Below are 19,152 nucleotides of genomic sequence, written 5' to 3'. Positions count from 1 at the left end.
AGATCTGACTCTCCTACAATTACATTACAATTGATAGATGTATGCTCTTTTAACACTGCCTTATCCAATTCTCATACACTACAATTTCTGTATTCTCAAATCCTTAATTACGTGGCCTTCAGGGATAACTTCTCTCAGGGCAGATGGAAATGGTAGAACATGGAATACGTGTTCATGACTTCTGACTGGGAGAATCACTGCTGGCATCACATGACAAGAAGCTAAAGAGGTACAGAAGCACGCATGGTGTTCAAACAAAGTCCTCTTCCACATTAAGCTGCAAGCATGAGAGGTTTATAAAGCGTTAAACTAAAAGGCTATTCTGCGATCTTCAATTCAAATGTCACTTTTGTCAAATATTATCTGAGGCTATTTTAGAGGCACTGAGTCAGCTTTGTTTCATTATAAAACCAGTTGCTGCCTGTAAAGTTATTGTGAACAAACAATGCTACTTAATAAAGAGGTTCTCAGTTACCATATGCATGTACACATGCTTTACAAAACAATTACTACACTACAGTGTCTTAGAATTTAGTTAGAGAAGTTTATTTCTCTTGAGTTCTTGTAAGAATCATTAGACACCTTTTGGTTCCCACTAATAACTTGCGCTTTTGCAGACATCAGCATTTCCTCCTCCTGCTTTCTGAGTAAACTGAAATTAACAAGTCAACAAGCTGACATATCTACAGCAAAAGTGACTTGGCTTTCCTGTCTCCTCCCCACTTCTCATTCCCCTTGGCTGATACAGATATCACTCACCTGTGGGCTTCACCACTACTCACAACACTGAGACCTACTCCTCTTTCCTTCATACCAAAGGATCTCCAGTTGAAAACCTAGTATTACAACAAGCTCACTGTCTCTGGGCATAGGCTTTGATTAATATTTTTAAATAGTTTAGAAACCAGATCAAATACTTTTTGGAAAGAAGTGAGAAAGAAAACATGAGTTGGTTCAGCAAGTTCAAATTGCGATGTGAAATACCCGATCATTAAATGCTCAAAGAGCTGCTTTGGATTTAGAAGTGGAAAGAAAAGTATTCCAAAAAGGCAGTTTTAGTTTGCCAATTAAAAAAAAAAATCTTAAATCTTTAAACCTATTTTCTTTGTAGCTGTAACTTATATAACCAAGATGCACCCAGGGAAAACTGGGGCAGCGAGCATTACCTTAGACAGGAATGGCTGTTACTGAAAAACAGCATTTTGCTCTATTATCAAGGCAGGAGGCAGTCTCCAGTGCCTCAGTGATCACAAGGAATTCAGACAGGCTGACTTCAGTAAAGTACCCATGCTTCCAACATTACTCTGACATGCCAAGATCAGTTAAAAGATAACATTATGAAGCGGATGTCCAAGCTCTCTAGCTTACTCTAAAGTTCCTTAGCAAGCCAAGGGCTGCAGTGGTATCTCTGCTCAAGCAGCTCACTAGATAGAGTTCACATCTGGTACAAGCTTTTGAGCACATTTTATTGTGAAGCTAATTAGTGCTTTTAAAATCTGAGCAAAATTCAGTCAATTCCAGAATTAAAACAAAATCTTAAATATGTTGTCACAACAAGTTGGAAAGCAGGTGATGAGAAGGTGCCCTTCTCATGCAAGGGAAATGCCAAGCCCACTCCACAGACAAATGCTCAGATAATAAAATACATGAAAACAAATGAGCTCAGGAACTGAAGGACTTGGGAGATCACTCTTAGCTAAGAAGCATTTCTGTTTGTATAAGCAAGAAACCTCACTGAGCACATTTTCTATCTGGATAGAAGTGATTTTTCTAGAAGCCTGCAGCCCACCAGTCTCAAGCCATCATGAGGTCAAACTTATCCTCAGACACACACAGCAGATTAGATATCCTTCACATTATTAAGCAATTATTAGTTTAGCAGTAACAGTAATGATGAAAAACTGCAAGGCTGGAGAACAACCAAATCAACAGGAAGGTATCTCTGATTAATAGGCAGCTATTTGGTTAAAACTGAGCACAACCACACTGCTCAAATTCCTTCCAGCAGGAATACACATGTAACTATCAGTTGTCCCTCCCAAAAAAACAACAGTCTTAAGATCTGAGAAAATATTCTTGAAGAATTACCATATTTAAACACTCGACAAAACCAAAAACTCTTCACAATACAGAAGGTCAAATCTTATTAACCAAAAGCAAGGTGCATATTTAACTAATTAGCTTATATCAACAAAACATTCTCTTTTCCCATCTCATAGCTAGAGCTGCTTTGCAATGACTCTAGAAGACCAAGAAGAACGTGGATAACTCACACAGCTTTTATCACATTAGCCACACTCTGCTGTTCTCATAATCATTAGCTTTGAAGTGTATTAAACAAAGCAAAATGTGACCTTAGAGTTGATATTTTTATCACACCACATAAGAGCAATTTCTTATCAGACATTTCAGGTCACCAGAGGAGATGCAGCTCAGAATTACCCACAACACAAACAGACAAAAGAACACCAATGCTGCCCTGCGAAACAATGCCAGGCAGTGAGCACCCTACCAGGGAGCGCTGGCTGCTGTTAAAGGCTGCGCTACTGACACCCAACATTGGCTTGGCTGAAGGAGCAACAAGAAGTGGATTGCGTGTATGAGATGAATAGGAAAAATGGAGGCTCATTAACAGGATGCACAGGTTATCTTACCTACACTTACATTTAGTTCTACCCAATCGCTAACAAAATCCACAAGCCTTCTGACATGCACATGCCTAAAAACACTCAAAAGAAATTGAACCCAACTATTTTGAAGATGCTTCCAAATTTAACTCAACTAGTCTGGTCTTTAAAGGTACAAAGTTACCACTTCATAGTGGTCCTACCCCTAATATCTGCCCATCACTTTAAGTATTAATGGTTACCTCCTATGTCAAAGAGAAGCAACTGTATAAAACAAAGAAAACCAGGCAATTTTAAACCCATGTTCCTATGTCAGTTTTAAAAATATTTTTAACCACAGAGAATCACAGAGTCCTGAAGTCCTGAACACAGGACTTAAGACTGTTAATTCATGTTCAAACAGTGACTTTACAAAGACAGAATAAAGTACTGCCTGCACAGAACATGGACTGTCAAGTTATTTTAAAAGATACTCAAGCACATCAGAGATGTGTCTTCATAGACGAAGAGCAGCACAAACTCCAGTTGGAGAAACCAGTAAGACAGTGTGTATGGGAACTGCTGAGTCACGGCCTGAACCTCTGATTGATCACCTGAGGTGAGCCATGAGTCAGCCAGAGGAGCACAGGTGAAGGCAATTCACCTGTGCTGCAGGAAGGGATGGAGCCAGGCTCCACCCCTCCTGGACCTATTTAAGAGCTGGCTACCAGAGGGGAAGGATCTCTTCTGGAGATCCTCCTCTTTGATATCTTCTAGTGAGCTCAACCCAAGGGTAAGCTCTTCTACTTATTCTCTTTGTGATCCTTGTTTGCCTTACTCTTTTGATTATATTGCAATTATAACATCTTGGTTATACAGCTTTGCCTTACTCTTTTGATTATATTGCAATTATAACATCTTGGTTATACACAGTGCAACAATCAGAAAGGTCAACACAGTGGAACAGCAGTATAGGAACACAGTAGCAAAGGGACTAATGCAAATGAACGGCGTTACAAAGGAAGAGCGCTCACCCATCTCTAAAGGCTTAGGTTCACAGGGAAAACTCCACAAGGGAGGAATCTCCAAACTGAGATCCTCCCCCAGTGGCACGCAGCCCTTCAATGAAGTCTAGAAGAGGGGCAGTCAGACTTGACTCCCTGTGGTCACACAGCTGAACTGCCTTCACCTGTGCACCAAGGGCTGACCAGGTCCTTTCTCTAGGTGCTCAGTGCTTCAGGCCATGACTCAACAGATACCATGCAGATACATTGGTTGGACAACATTCTGAAGACCTTGGAATAGCAAGAGCTTGATGCAAAGAATCCTATCAGCACTAGCTCCTCTCCACTGCTACATTTAGTCATGCAAGAGAAGCTGAATTAAGAGACAGGTAAACATATGACATTTACACCTACAGAATAAGTGGGGGGAGATTACAATGACAGAATGCTTAGACACTCCTGGAGCTCTGCTGGACGGTCTGAACATGTTCTTTTATGACTGGAAGAGGAGGTAACAGAAGACCTACATCTTAAGAAGCACACCATAGCCATAGGTTCCAACAGAATCAAAGACACTTAACAGGTGCATTAATTGCAGGCCATTTTCAGAATCAACTTAAGTCAGCAGCACAGTAACTCAGGATTTCAATAGACCAACACATATACAAGATAGCTCATAGTTTCAGAAAAATGTGAGTAGACAAATAGCAGCTTTGTAAATGCTTTTGTATACACACGATGAAACTACTTACCAAAAATAATGAATGAGGTGAGCGAGTCAAAACAAATTTTAAAACCTAAGCCAGATTAACCTCACCACATGACATCATGTTTTGTTACCTCATAGCTGCTCCGTGCAATTCCATAGACAAAATACATCTCAAAGTAAAAGCCTTTCCTCCTTACTCTCACCTCCTGAACAGCCATTCCTCACCACACTCAACCAAGCTACCACTCTGAAAAATAAAAAAGCTGAAAAAAATAATGAAGTGGGAAATAGCTTATTGCTAAAATAAAATCTAGAAAAGCATTATAAAGTATTATTAACTCTATGATTTCAAATAAAATATTAGCACCAGCAGGACTGCAGCTTTGTAGCTTGGCTTTAAAGCCACCAAGAAGTGAAAAATACCATAGGCATATACACCTCAACCCACACTATGACATTTTGGTGTCTCTCACCTAAACTAACCAGCAAGGCTTGCTGTTGGACTGAAGCACTGATCGCATCAGAAACAGAAAGAAAATAATTGAGGAATCCAAACAAACACTCCACACACATAATAAAGCACTGCAAATCCAGCACTCGTTTTCCAGCATCCTTCCTTACCTTCGTGCAGATGGTGGGCACTGGTACCATGCACGGGCAGCGCACACAAGGCTCTGCTCCCACACACAGATGTCAGTGCCTTCCACTTCAACACCTCGGTGCTGCAAGGAGATGCAGCCGGCATTCGGGAGCACCGTGATTTACCCATTTATCACCTGCTCGCACTAAAACCCACGCGCCTCGTTAAAGTCAAACGGAATGTGGAAAAGTTGCACACCGATACACCAGGAATAGAGAAGCAAACCCAGAACCGAGCTGCGTTTTGACCAGAACTCATTTTCAGAGCTTCCCAATAGCGCAGTTAACAGAAAGCACAGAAAGTAAGGCGACCGCTCTCAAACAGCCCACATCGGGGACGCGTGCAGAGCAGCACCGAGCCAAGCACCTCAGCACAGGGCTGGGGCAGCAGCCACGTTCCATTACGCTCACCCTACAGCCGGGACAGAGCGTCAGGATACCGCAGCGTGGCGGATAGCACACGCAGGTGGACAGGCAGCAGGTGCGGGAACAGTGGGAGGCTGCGTTACCGCTCCTCTCTCCCACCTCCATTCGCTCCCCACACAGCCCCGCACCGCCCGCCGCCTCCCCTCAGGCGCTAACGGTCAGCGCGGCGCGAGCGTTCCTGTCCTCCCCTCGCAACCCAGAGACCCTAAGCGCCTCACACAGCTTCACGCTACGCAAACAACGAACCGCAACCCCCCCCCCCCCCACAGCACCAACCGCAATGCCGGTACCGACAACAACAGGCTAACAGCACTTACCCAGCTCAGCAAAGAAGCTCAGCACCACCCCCCTCCACGCTCCACCGTGAGAAGTGCTGCCACCGCCGCTGCCTGCGCCGGGATATGCCCGCCGCGCCCCGCCCCGCCCCGCCGAGGCCCCGCCCACTCATCCAGATCTGAGCTCTGATTGGATACCCTCTGCTCCTCCTCTTTCCTTCTCCACCCGCCCATTTTGCTGCTGCGTTGCATTGTGGGCTTTGTAGTTGAGGGGAGCGGACTACGAATCCCAGGGGCCTGTGGGGCTGCCGGTTAGTTCCGGACAACGCCTGGTGTGTGGTAACACGGCGGACGCTTCCTTCTCGTAGGGCTTCCGGTACAGTGGAGAAGCCCCTCGGAGCTCTGTGGGCTTTGCGGGGCGGAGGGGAGCTGAGGTAAGGGGGTGAGGTGAGCTCTTCATCTTCTCTCTTGGACTGGGTGTTGCGAGGATAAGGGCACGTAGAAGAAGGGAGAGGACGAGGGTCACTGGCGTGTTTGCGTAGGGCCCGGCTTTTCCTTTGGGGCTGTGCTACGTTAGAAGCGTAAAAATTTTGGGTATGGGGCCGGGTAGAGGCATAAGAAGCGCCCGCCGCAGGTGAGCGTGGTGTGGGCCTCGGCCTTTTCCTCTCTATTGCGGGAGCGGCCCATCAGCGGCGTGACCCAGGCCGACGGCTCGTCCTTGTCCCCGTCCTTCCTGCTCGGGGCCCTCCTGGAAGGGCAGGGCGGCAATCCCCGCCTGCAGCCCCTCGGCCGTTCCTGGCAGCGCTAGGCCCGCCGTGTGTTTGTAGCCCGGCCTCGTATTGCTGAACGGTGCTGATAGGGCCGGGCCCGGCTCGCTCTAGGTGGGGCCTTCCGCCGACCCTGAAGGCAGAGGGAGGAGAGAAAGTGCCTGTGAGCACCGAGCTTTGGGCTGGTGTTGGTGCTATTATGTGATGAATGAGCGATGAGTGTCCGGCCTTCCTGAGGCTTGCCCATGTAGGGGGCACGAGTATGCTGCTGAAGCCTTGGGGCAGGTGGATGTGTGCTTGTTATCAGACGGACTGATTGCTGAGCGCTGGTTGTTTACCCATGGCGATGTGTTATTGTGTTTGGAACTGTTTGTGGCTTATCTGTCAGTGGTTGATAGGGCAATAGCAACTGAATGGTTTTACTTTCAACTTCCCAAGGAGAAGAAAAAGAGCTTGAAAGAGAAGCGAGGATGTGTTGTCTTATTCTGTGTTGTATTGGAGAAGAGAAGGCTTAGGGAAATCTCTTTGTAGCCTCCTAGTACTTAAGGAGAGCATATTAATAGGAGAGAAACCACCTTTGTATGTGGGTCAGTAGTGATAGGACTAGGGGGAAGGGCTTTTAAAACATAAAAGAGAGATTTTGGTTAGGACTTAGGGGGAAATTCTTGGCTCAGAGTGGTGGGGCCCTGGCACTGCTGTCTGCAGTTGTGAGTGCCCCATCCCTGGAGGTGCCCAAGGCCGTGGATGGGCCCTGGGCAGCCTGAGCTGGTGGCCCACATCGGGGCTTAGGACTGAGTGGGCTTTAAGGTCTCTTCCAACCTAAGCCATTCTATGAAAGCCAAATATTATTCGTTGGGCTGACAAATGAAATTAGGGCCTGGTCTGGGCAGCTGTGGTTTCTCATGCAATAGGCAGACTCAAAAACAAAGTATTTATATTAGAGCATATTAAACAACTTCCATTCTGAATTTCAGACTGCGAATGTACTGTAAGCCTGATTTCAGAATAGGTTTGGATTTTTTTAAAGTAACTGTCTAAAAATAGGCATTTTGGGTTTGAGTTTGTGCAACTTGAATTAGTCACACAAATTGGCCTCACAATAACAAAATGCACAAGCAGTTATGCTTTGTCAGAGTGCATTCACCTGGAAGTGGCTGCAATAAATGTGCATGCAGGTATTTGAGAAGTGAATGTTTGCTCTTGGCAAATTGAAGATGCTTATTAAACTTCAGTGCTATTTTCTGATAATACTCATTTTGCATCTCTTTAGTGAAGCTGCTGAATATAAGAGTCAGCAGAACACAGAACCTGTACAGTAGGCAGCCTGTTTTAAGTTTCTTGTTGTCTTCACTGGTTTTAGAATGCGCAGGTTGTTATCATCACAGCTGCTCTAGATGCCAATTTCAGTGAATTCAACCACCCTGTCCACAAGTCACCCAGGCTCTAAAAAAGATAAGTAGCTCATTATCTGAGGCACAAAGGCTTCAAGCTTTGTACTGTACAGTCAAAGTTGTACAGGGGGAGTGATTATGATCTATAATTGGAAATACTGTGCAGGTAACTTCTCTCCTGACAGGGAAAACTTGTGTGTTGGTTTTTTTTTTTAGTTACTTTTAAATAACCGTTAATAAGAGAAACTTGAAGGTACCAAGCTATACACCAGGTACATACATTGTTAGAACAGCATATTGGCCATGCACAGTGGTTTTACAAGTGGAGGCGAAGATCTTTGCCTCTGAATTTGGGACAGACCTCAAGTGAAGTGTTTGTTTTTACCTCCATATTTCTTACTGAGCTTAAGTAAGTTTTTCTGATAACTCAAATCTTGGAGGATTTTTTTCTTAACACAACCTTCTTGAATCCTCATTACAAGAAGTGGAGCAGAACTTCTTGGTAATGGGGATAATCTGTTTCTATAGGAGCAGAGCAGTGACTTCTGGTTCTGTCCTAAAAGCCAGCCATTGAATTAATCATGCAGGTAGATCAGTGCCTCAGGCCTTCTTCCTCTTAGTAGTTGGCTTAAAAACAAATAACATGAATACTTTAAGATTTTCTACATCTGAGACAAATGGAGCCTTGAGAATGGAATAGAGACAGCACCAGTGGTGTGGGTGGGTGACATAGCTGAGGAGTGAATACAGTTTCTCTTCAATTCTGCTACTTGATTTTCAGTGCCTGTCAGAAAACAGCATAGATGAGAGAAGCAAGCTTATATCTTGGGCACTGATAACAGTAGCTGTACATTTTTGGAAAATGTGGAGTTTCTTGCTTTTTGTCCTTTTTGCTTTACAGGAAGTTTATGTGAGTGTGGGGTGTTGTGTGGCTTTTTTCCTCGACGGTTCAATTGAATGATTGAAAACCTCATTGGGTGGATATGGAGGGATAAGTCTGTAACAGAATTCATTGAAATTTATCTAAAAATATGCTAGTTTTGTGACTACTGAATAGTTGGGATAGTCTTTTGGTGCTGAAACATTAAAGGTTATAACGTAAGTTTTGTATTGACAGTGAAATTAGATTCTGTATTAGTTATTCTCTGGGAATAGGGCTCGATGCGTTTGGCTTAATGCTGAACAGACAGGATTAGATTAGCTTGCATCTTAGCGTTGTTTTCAAATTTAAATTCTCTTGACACTCACTATATCCATCTTGTTCTTTCTCTCTGATGATTGATTTCATCTGATAGGGGTGAGGCATGGCTTGTAATTACACATGCTGGTGAACAGGCTACATTTGAATCTGTGGGATTGCTGCGTAAAGAAAAAAATCTTCTATGCAGATGATATTTAGCAGTCTGTCTTTTCCCATAGCTCTCACAGTGTATCCTAATTTCTCCTTGTCTTTTCCCTCAGACCAATTAACAGATTGGCCAGTTGAGTAACACCCTTTTTGCATCTAACAGCAATTTGCCAGGGCTCTCCATACCATGTGACAGCGTGGTGCTAGAATGGGTCACCTATTAATAGGATCTTATTCCAGCTTTTTTGAATGTCAGGAAAGCCCCAAACAGCAACAGCATTTGAGGGCTGCTGGTCTATCTAATAATTCAGCTGAATAATGGGGTTAATTACTGTTTTGATGGTCTAAATTGTATTTGAGACTTATTTCTGATGCTGCCAACAAAAGTCTTTGATTCTCTTGCCTGTTTTTTGTTTGCACGTGTATTTAAAAGCACCTCTTGTCTTCAGTCCCTTGAGTCCTCTGTGATAATGTGAATCCAGGGTTGATTTACCTTGTTTGAGGAATGTCTGTGTCTGCTAAAGAGGTAATGGATGGTGTATAATTGTTTTTATATGGGGTGTTTAATGGTACCATAGATTAGTAACAGTAGCTTATAGCTCTTCAGAAAATGAGTCTTTCATGGTAGTCCACAGTGCAATAGGTTTTCATTGTCGTAAAAATCTATCATTTCAGTTAGTCTTTTATTTTCTACCTGGATACTGCTATCCCATAAAAACACTGTAACTATGTCTAATGCTTGCTTTGTCCTTTTTTGCCCTTCTGCTTCTGATCAAAAATCTTTGGGTAATGTTCAGTGATGTTCAGATACCTGCTTGAAAAGCTTGCTCTGACAGCACAATACTTTAGATAAACACTTGCAGGCAATCTATGAATGCTGTCTTCTGTGATGCTCCTTTGTGTGCTGTCTTGCTTGAGCGTTTATCTTACTGAGCTTCCAGAGACACAGAATTAAAGAGGAAAGCAAACAGCTCTCCCTCCACCCTGCCCATGACATGGCAGAGTTGCTGGTGCCAGCAGTACGCATGTGTAAGAAATGGGACAGCTTGTACTTGCACTGGTGGAGGAAACTTGTTCAGACCAGTCCCCCCCCAACCCCCCCCTTATGGGCGTAGACTTGGCATCAATTTGTGTAACTTGGAAACAAATGGTTTAAAGATGTTCCCATTTGGGGGAAATGATGAATATTCACTTGTGTTCTTCCATGTTGTTGATAAATGCATGTAAAATAGCTGCTGGTAGGTAGTAAACAGAAAAATAAGTGAGTCTTGATCTGGAATACCATTCATGCCAACATAGCTGTACATTCCTTTATAAGGACCCAGTGAGTCTGCTTATGTGTCACACTGAAGGTTTGAATCAAGAAGAGGAAAGATAGGAGTTTTTGCAGTAGATAATCCATGTCACAGTTTGTATGAAGAACTGTCACTTGTTTCTATATTTACATTTAATTTCTTCTTCTTAACGTGCTTGCCCAGCTGCTGGCTATTCCTGTAATGTGACCTGCTCCTGAGTGTGATCACACTGGGCTGTATCCATACCCAGTCACATGCACACGTGAGGCATGCGTGGCATTTGTAGCCATCCGTGTTCCTTATGTGCTTACTTGGATCAATAACAAATTTCACTTCTATGTACTTGCCCTGGGCAAAAAGATTAAATGTTTTGTTATTTAAATAGTTGTGTAGGGGAGATTTCTAGCCAGTGCAGAGCAGAATGGGGAATACAGCTTGAAGTGTCTTAGCGTGTTTTGTCCCGTTCGAAATATTGCCAAGTCATACTGATTATTGCTGTAGTTTTTACTGTTGCTTAAAAATGTCACCCTATTCACTTGCTAAAATATCAGTAAAATCTGGTACTTGGGCATACAGATGCTGGATGTCTGAAGGTTCCTGGGAGAGAAAAACCTCCCATAGCACATTAAATACAGAGAAAATCAAAGAAATAAAAGCATTAGCATCTTTATTCCTAAATTGGACATTAGGTTCTTCAACTCAATTATGGTGTGTGAAATATTCTCGAAGTCTTAACTTGTTGAACACCAAATCTAGCTGTCTGTTACAAAGATTTCTTATGAACCATGGGGCAGCCATCTTCCTTTTTTGCCCCTCTTAATTTCTGTGTCTGAGCAATGATTGCACTATCTTGGGCACAATGAGCTGGACTGGGTGGAGAACTTCCAAAACCAAGGTTCAGTGACTGGAACAATAATTTTCCATTCAGTTAACATAACTGTTGACACACCCTGAGTGGAAAGATGACTTAAGACTTGTGCTTATATAAGAGCAAAGATACAGCATTCACAGTTTTTGTATTGTGCATTGAGTGAAATCACTTGTAGGGAAATGAACTACATAGGAACTTGCAGTGAAGATTTTGTGGCAGCATGTTCCTATAAAATACCTGCTTGTTTGATAAATTAGAATTGGGAGTTTAAAATGGCATGAAGCAGCCATTCTATACTTGCTTAAACTCATAATTCCCACACTCTGGGCAGGAACTGATGTTGTTCTGTGTTTGTTTTTTTTCTATTTGAGCACTAATCAGTCATTAGCATTTATAACTACTTGTTGGTTTTTTTCCTCTCAACACAAGGGCAACTTTTCTCAAGTTCTTCAAATATTCCTGCACGACGAGGAGAAAGAAGAAACATTTCAGTGAATGAGGAGTCTTTTGCTTCTATAGCATTTTTCTTGAGAAGTGGGACTTTGAATGAGGATGACAATGGAAGAGATGAAGAATGAAGCAGAGAGCACTTCTATGGTTTCCATGCCACTCTATGCTGTTATGTACCCTGTCTTTAATGAGGTAAGCTGTGTGCTTTTGCTTTAGAATCTAGTAATCCCTTCGTGTTAGGACATCTGATGGCAGTAACAGGCTGCTTACCTTGACAGAGAGAACTTCTTAGCACCACTTTATTTCTGTGCATTGTTTCACCCTTCTTTCAAATTCAGTTTCAAGCTTCTCAAAAGTTACTATGTATGTTGGCCCTGATATTGTTTTAATTAGGTTTTGCTGAGGATATTAGCAAAAATGCAGGTAAGAAAGACTTTACTTGACCATGCAGTTCCTTATGAAAGGATCGTTTTGGTGTTCTTTTTTCCCTTCATCCCTGTAAATGCACACCCATATTTTTGGGAGGCTGCTTTCAGAGCTGTTTCAGCTCTAATGTTCCCAGATCTGACGTAGCTTTATGTGACAAGAAGTGATGCACGGTGTAGCACGTAGCTGTGAACAGCCTGATACATTTATATTTCTACTGCTAATGGCTGTAATTGACTGGAATATTTCCATCTCTGCAAGTATCAGAGATGGACGAGATGTTCTCAGAAGTCTTCTGTCAGATTTCTGCTGCTAGCTGAATAAAAACAAAGATATCCAGTGCTGTTTGTTTGGATCATACTTCATATTGTTTATCTCTCAGATGAGATCAGTCTTTTTTCCTCTGTCAGTACCTTTCTTTCACTGGGACATATAAGGCAAAGCCTAAGTATTTTGCTTGATCTGTTCTGGTAACATTGAAATTGCTAATAATTCTAAACTTCTCTTGCAGCTAGAAAGAGTAAATCTATCTGCAGCTCAGACACTGAGAGCAGCTTTTATTAAGGTGAGAAGTAATTTGTATTGAAGAATGGGCATTTAAAAGTTAAACAACATATGTTGAAACTTTAAAGAACTTCCTTGTATTACCATGTTTGAGGGATGCATCCTTTATGATCAGTAATATTCAATAACAATGAGTGTACAATTGCATGGACTGCAAGTCTGGAACATGTGCACACGTTAGTGATCAGAATGATTGAAGTATGCTGAGCAATTTTAAACAATCTTGCTTTGTCTGCATTGCATGAAAGCTTTAAGGTGGCATAAATCAGTGAGGATGGAACAATAGAGGTAACAAATCCAGTGTTAATAGGACCAGATAATGTATGATAAGTGCTCAGAAGAACTAGGAATGTATCAGGCTTGGAAAACTTTATAAGATCAATAGGGGATGTTTTTTGTGGATGAAAGATAAGTTTGGTATTTGGTATTTCCATTTACTTAGATCTAGCAGGAAATTGAAGAAATGCTTCTTTTAATTTAATATATTCTTAAAGAATGAAGATTTAAGTATGATTCCATAATACATTTAGTAGCTATCTTTTGGGCTTTTGGCAAAAGCAACAATAAACATACATGCAAGATACACTGAGCTTTACAACCAAGCTGTGCTTTTCTGTTTCTCCACTTAGTGTGCCTGAGCAGTCTCAATTCTCAATTAGAGCTCTTCCAAGTTAAATGCTCTTTACAGATAGTGCTGAGGAGCTAAGCTGAATACAAATAACAGAGAAACTGAGATTGGTGGAAGTGGTAGTTCTACCTCAAAACACACACACTCTCATTCTTGTTCAGCATAGCATACTTCTGTGATAGCAAAACAGGTACTGTGAATACTGCTAATGTTACAGTACAGGAGTGCAACAGCATAAAGTAGTTTCTGTCAACTTGAGTAAGAAGAGTTTTGTAATGAGAAGAAGGGTTTATTGATAAAGTCATTCATATAAAACCACTGATGTAACCTAAGAAAAATATAGAAAATTTTCTAGCAAACTCTCTGGTGTATGAAGCAAGTTGCATTACAATCTGCTTTTGTGCTTGCAATGTTATGGTTGCATTTCCAGAGCATTTTTAAGAGTGTTTTCTTACAATGCAGGCTGAAAAAGAAAATCCGGGCCTCACACAGGACATTATTATGAAAATTCTGGAGAAAAAAAGTGTGGATGTGAACTTTACAGAGTCTCTCCTACGTATGGCAGCAGATGATGTAGAAGGTAATATCTTGTCTCATGTTGCATAAGGGGTTTCTTCATTGTACTCCAAACGAGAACATGCATTGCCCTGCCTCTTTTCAGAACAGGTTTACTTTGTCTTAGTAGATCTTTTTCAGCCATGCTGAAGAGTAGGAACAGCTATTTCTCTGAGCACCTGTTTTGGAGAGATTGAAGAAACAAAGTCCCACCACCTCAACTCCCCAGACATGTTCTTGACTAAGAGGAAAAAAAAAAAGTGTATGCTTTCAACTGTTTGTGTGGGAAGTTCACCTTTTGCAGCTCAATTCAAATTGAAAGCATCAGTTATGCTGACAGGGGAGCAACATACAATAGGCTTAAAGTTCTTTTAATACTGTTTGGTTATTGTAACGTTGTCAGCATTATTTGGAAATAAAAATGGGGCTCTGTTCTTTCTCCAGTTTTCAGTAAGAAAAGTTATTGTTCAGCTGCTTCTGTTGATACCTTGAAATCCATCATAGCAATGCCAGTGCATATTGTGAAGTGATGTCTTACTTAAGCTGTCAGTGGGAACTTTGGGGTGAAGAACTAATGGCATTTTTCATATATCTACCTTATTAGAGTATATGATTGAAAGACCAGAACCAGAATTCCAAGATCTGAATGAAAAGGCACGAGCACTTAAACAGATTCTTAGTAAGATTCCAGATGAGATCAATGACAGAGTGAGGTTTCTTCAGACAATCAAGTAAGTACAATATTTTACATCTTTATGGAGTTTGAGGCCTGACTTTGCATTGAGAACTGAAGGCTCAAATCCTGTGGGAGATGCTGGCAAAATTGTTCCCAGCGGAAGAGTTTCTCATACGTAGAAGTGAAAACAGAGCTGAACATTTATTAAAAGATCCTCATGTTAGTAGATGGTAGTTCAAATTACTAATTAGCAAGTTCAGTTCATGTCACTTTTTTTAGTGTTTGATTTCTCTACATCCTATCTGAAATTCCTTCTGTGCCACTGTTAAAAGAGGATTAAATTTCTCTGAGTTGAATAGCTTGTGGATATTACAATGCTTTTCATTGTCAAACAGGGACATCGCCAGTGCAATAAAGGAACTTCTTGACACAGTAAACAATGTCTTCAAGAAATACCAATACCAGAACCGGAGGGTATGTGGAATAACTTTGATACAATATTTCTAATAAGAGAAGAGGAAGTATATTGTTTTGATCAGAGGCTGAGTAGGAGAGCATAACTGGTCAGCGACAGTGGTAATTCTCTACAGTTTTGAAGGAAGATTAGTTGAAAAAAGAAAACACACAGAAAAAGAACAACCCATCACCACAGTAAACCTATTCCTTTCTCTACATAATACTCACATACTTCTCTTCAATAGAATGTACTCAGCAGCATCTCAGCTTAGACTTGTTGGTGTTTTTCTTTTCTTAGGCACTTGAGCACCAAAAGAAAGAGTTTGTAAAATACTCCAAAAGTTTCAGCGATACTCTGAAAACCTATTTTAAAGATGGAAAGTAAGTGTCTTTTTGTACTAAGCTTATACACAGTGGAAAGGTCTTGTTTGCCTAACTGGTGTGCCTGGGGGGAAAGTAGGACAAAATGGGGCAAGAATTGTGTTATGAATTTACCCATACATGCTGAGAAAGACCAGCTTTGTTCAGCCTGATGTGGAGCAAACGCTGTGCTGCGTGTGTTGGAGATGTAAGCTTTACAGTGCCTCAGGCCTTATCAGTATTGCAGAAAATCTCAGGTAATGTCTGTGTTCCTTGTGGAATAAAAAGTAATTTGCATCTGTTTGAACAATGTGTGGGCTAAGATTAAGATACCCTGTTCGTGTGAGGAAGGAAGAGCACTAAATAAAATAGTCACTATTACAAGTGTCATCGAGTTGGAATGCTCAGTGACCCCAAGTGTTTGAAATAAGTTGCTTCCATGTGTCTGCATGCTCAGTACTTGAGTAAAAAGTTTCTAATTCTGAAATTATCATGTTCACCTATGAAAAGATGTCATGATGTCTGCTCTGCACTTCCCTTGTTACTTAAAACCCTAGAACTATGTAATCAAGGACTGAAGTTTTTTCAAGTTCCTGCCAATAGACTTCTTAGAAATAGCTATGCACATAAGTGCTTGCCAGTTGTAAGCTTCAGGTACGTCATAGTATGCTAATACATCAAGATGCTTTCACTTTCCCTAGATGCTAATATGTTTAGTTATCCAGAATTAACTCTGTATTTATTATGGCATTCTTTGAGAAGTGACTAAAACACGATCTTTGTTTTTCTAACAGGGCAATAAATGTGTTCATTAGTGCCAACCGACTAATTCATCAAACCAACTTGATACTCCAGACCTTCAAAACTGTGGCCTGAAAACTGTATATGTTGAGAGTTGTACTTTTCAATGGTGGATAGGGTACCTTTATATGTAAATTTTAAAGTTTTGACTGTATAAATTATCAGCCTCTCTTGAGGGGCCTAATGCAGGATTTTGAATGGGATTATTGCCATCTTACACCATATTTTTGTAAAACATTGTAGCTTAATCATAATCTCACGATGAAGATTTTGCATCACTTTTTGCTATTATCATTCTTTTCAGAATTATAAGCCAAAAGAATTTACGCCTTAATGTGTCATTATGTAACATTCCTTATAAGAATTGTAAATATTTGGTGTTCTGTTTCTGACATTTTAACTTGAAAGCGGAAAACTGCGAGATGATGTATTTAACAATATTGGTGGCAAATATTCAATAAATAGTTTACATCTATTAGACTGTCTTTTTGTATGTGAACAGAAAAGCATAACTCATCTGAGAGCTGCAGAGTGTTCATTAAATTGAAAAATTGAAGCCAGTTGGCAGTCCAAATCAGTACAAAATAAGGGGTCTTCCTTACAAGGGAGGTTTTTGGCTGGGATCGGACACTAGATCAGAATACCAGAATAACTCTATTAAAATGTCTTTGACAAAGTAATAAAGAACCTCAGAAGTGAGGTGTGTTTTGTTTTTTCATAGAAACAAAATCCAAACTTAATCTTTTTGTTGATGGTAAGTTAACGCTATTCATTACTATTCTGTGGTTTCGAGGAGATTACTCTTAACTTCACCCATCACTGCATATATTTACATTTAAGTATTGACAGGTTTTTTTTTTTTATATTGGGTACCCTTTTGGGAAGGAGCAGGAGAAAAAAAGTCTTCCAAAAGTGATGTTATTCTTATGCCATAAGGCAGCTTTTGCCAGGGGCTTGAGTCATGTGGGGCCTGAATTGAAAAACGTTGCTGTATTGATGATAAAGAACTACTGATTGACAGAGTGAAATCTTGTCTGTGTGATTTCATGGGTGTGTTTGGCAATTTCTAACAGTATTGTGCATTTCCCTTTGAAGTGCATCTTCATTTTGTTTTGAAATACGTGAAGTCTTTATGGAGTGAATTCCTAGATGAAGCAATTTGTAAAGCTGCAGAAGCCTGTTGCAAGAGGATCGCTGGACACTGAAGGAGCACAATTACTGCAGGATTAATTTTTCATCTATGAAGAAATATGGTCAGGCTTTCTTCCACTGTAATTTGGTGCATTTTAGCTCATCTGGGGTAACTGCTTTAAGCAGAGTACATCAGGTGGGTCTTGGAAACTGTTTGCTTGTTTAAATGATCTAGAAAAGGAGAACATTAGATACCTGCTGTCCTTTAAAATAGCCCTGCATACTGGTATGTGGAAGTGTTCTTTGATTGAAGTACTGATTATAATGAAATAATACAAAAGCGTGAGGAAGAGTATTAAGTAAAAATGAATTCTGTGGAATGTATGTTAATTTCATGATTGCATAAAGCTGTAAGCAGGACAAGGTCCTTAATCCTGCTGTGCAGGATGGTTTTGTTTGAGACACTGTGTGCTTACTCGCAAGCTGAGCTCAGTAACATGATAAAACTGTTCTTTACAACTCATTTAACAAGTAACAAGAGTTTCTAACTATAGTGTGCTAAACTGGATGGCAGAAGAGAGCAGTGAGGAAGGAGGCAGCCTGCCTCACTGAATGTAGTGATTGGATTTGCATCTTGGAATTAAAATGAATGATGTAAGCTTAAGTCTTTGTTCCAAAGGGCATAATGAGAAATAATTAGATAAAAGGCAGGAAAAAGTCACAGCTTGTAGTGCTTGGTTTGAAAGTAGTGTTTGGTACTGGGGAAAACTGTACAGTGGCTGTAAGGAGAGACATATTAAGCTTGGTTTACTTTCTGTGAACTGGAACTAGTTAATAAAACTGAGGGTTTTTATTGTTTTGGAGTGAGGAACAGCTGGCAGTCTTATCAGCTAAATGATGACACTGTTTATGTACTTGTTCTGCAGGTACAGGTAAAAATATATGCATTTATTATGACTTGGATCCCAAACGTGTCCTGCTAACTGACACCTTGACATTAAAATCAAAGAAGCTGTGAAATGAGCATTTGTCTTCATCAGTTTGTCCTAAAACCTTTATTGGGTAACGATACCTGGTGTAGTGCTGCACTTCAGGTATTGCAGTCAAAGCTCTGTTTTATTTGTAAACTCTGTGTTGGTTTGGTTTTTATTTTAACCTTTAAAGTAGTGTGAAGTTATTCATTGTCATCCATGCCTGGTAGTGGGAAAACCTGGAAACCAGGTCACTCTTCTATCATGTGCAATGAATGCATATCTGGTAGTTGTAAGAACTCAGCTTTATCTTTCACCAGTTAGGGCGCATCTGTCAGAATTGCATTGTGGTTTTGCACTTTATCTTCAAGTTTCCCGAGCAGCTCAGATAAGTTGCTTTCCTTAGGATTTCCAATACAGCAGCTGGTGTTGCAGATTCCTGTCAGAAAATTTATAATGTGAACGTGGGTTATAATTGATACGATACTGTTAACGTGCAGAATAAAATTTTGTATATTAATGATGTAAAGAAGCATGTCTTAAGTGCTTGTTTAATCTATGCAGCAATGTTGAAAGGCCTGGATTGATTTATGTCTGCTTTAGAAGTCTGTAAGGCATGTCAGGTGCCTGGCTTCCGTATGAGCTTCACCTTGAGCTGGAGTACAGATGCGGGTGTGATATTCATGGAAGAACTGGTTGAGGCCTCATGTCAGAACATTGTCTGATGTAAGTAAGATGGTGGGATAGAATCAGCTTTGATTAACCACTATCTTTTCATACAACCTTAGCTAGGTTATCACCAA

General features: G+C 40.9%; 2 protein-coding genes across 3 annotated transcripts in view; one reads left to right on the top strand and one right to left on the bottom strand.

The window, feature by feature from the left end:
• SERPINI1 (serpin family I member 1) overlaps positions 1-5,787 on the bottom strand; it is a 38,683-nt gene extending 32,896 nt beyond the window's left edge. Inside the window, exon 1 of the mRNA XM_042881186.1 lies at positions 5,702-5,787. The gene's annotated coding sequence lies outside the window, so the exon portion shown is untranslated. The remainder of the gene's footprint in view (positions 1-5,701) is intronic.
• Positions 5,788-5,933: 146 nt separating this feature from the next.
• PDCD10 (programmed cell death 10) lies at positions 5,934-18,878 on the top strand. 2 transcript variants are annotated; one of them, XM_042881237.1, is made up of 8 exons: positions 5,934-6,093; positions 11,761-11,973; positions 12,719-12,772; positions 13,862-13,979; positions 14,559-14,685; positions 15,026-15,104; positions 15,385-15,467; positions 16,241-18,878. In XM_042881237.1, exons 2-8 carry the CDS (start codon positions 11,878-11,880, stop codon positions 16,320-16,322), a joined length of 639 nt encoding a protein of 212 aa, XP_042737171.1. In that variant the 5' UTR covers positions 5,934-6,093; positions 11,761-11,877; the 3' UTR covers positions 16,323-18,878. The 2 variants fall into 2 exon arrangements, with proteins under 2 accessions (XP_042737171.1, XP_042737173.1); XM_042881239.1 differs by lacking the exon at positions 5,934-6,093 and adding an exon at positions 9,611-9,691.
• Positions 18,879-19,152: the final 274 nt, after the last annotated feature.

The sequence above is a fragment of the Lagopus leucura genome, unplaced genomic scaffold, assembly GCF_019238085.1.
Source record: "Lagopus leucura isolate 7727_CA_CO unplaced genomic scaffold, USGS_WTPT01 Super-Scaffold_100029, whole genome shotgun sequence".
Lineage (NCBI taxonomy): Eukaryota > Metazoa > Chordata > Aves > Galliformes > Phasianidae > Lagopus > Lagopus leucura.
The sequence above is the reverse complement of the archived record's forward strand: the minus strand, read 5'-3'. Positions and strand labels throughout refer to the sequence as shown.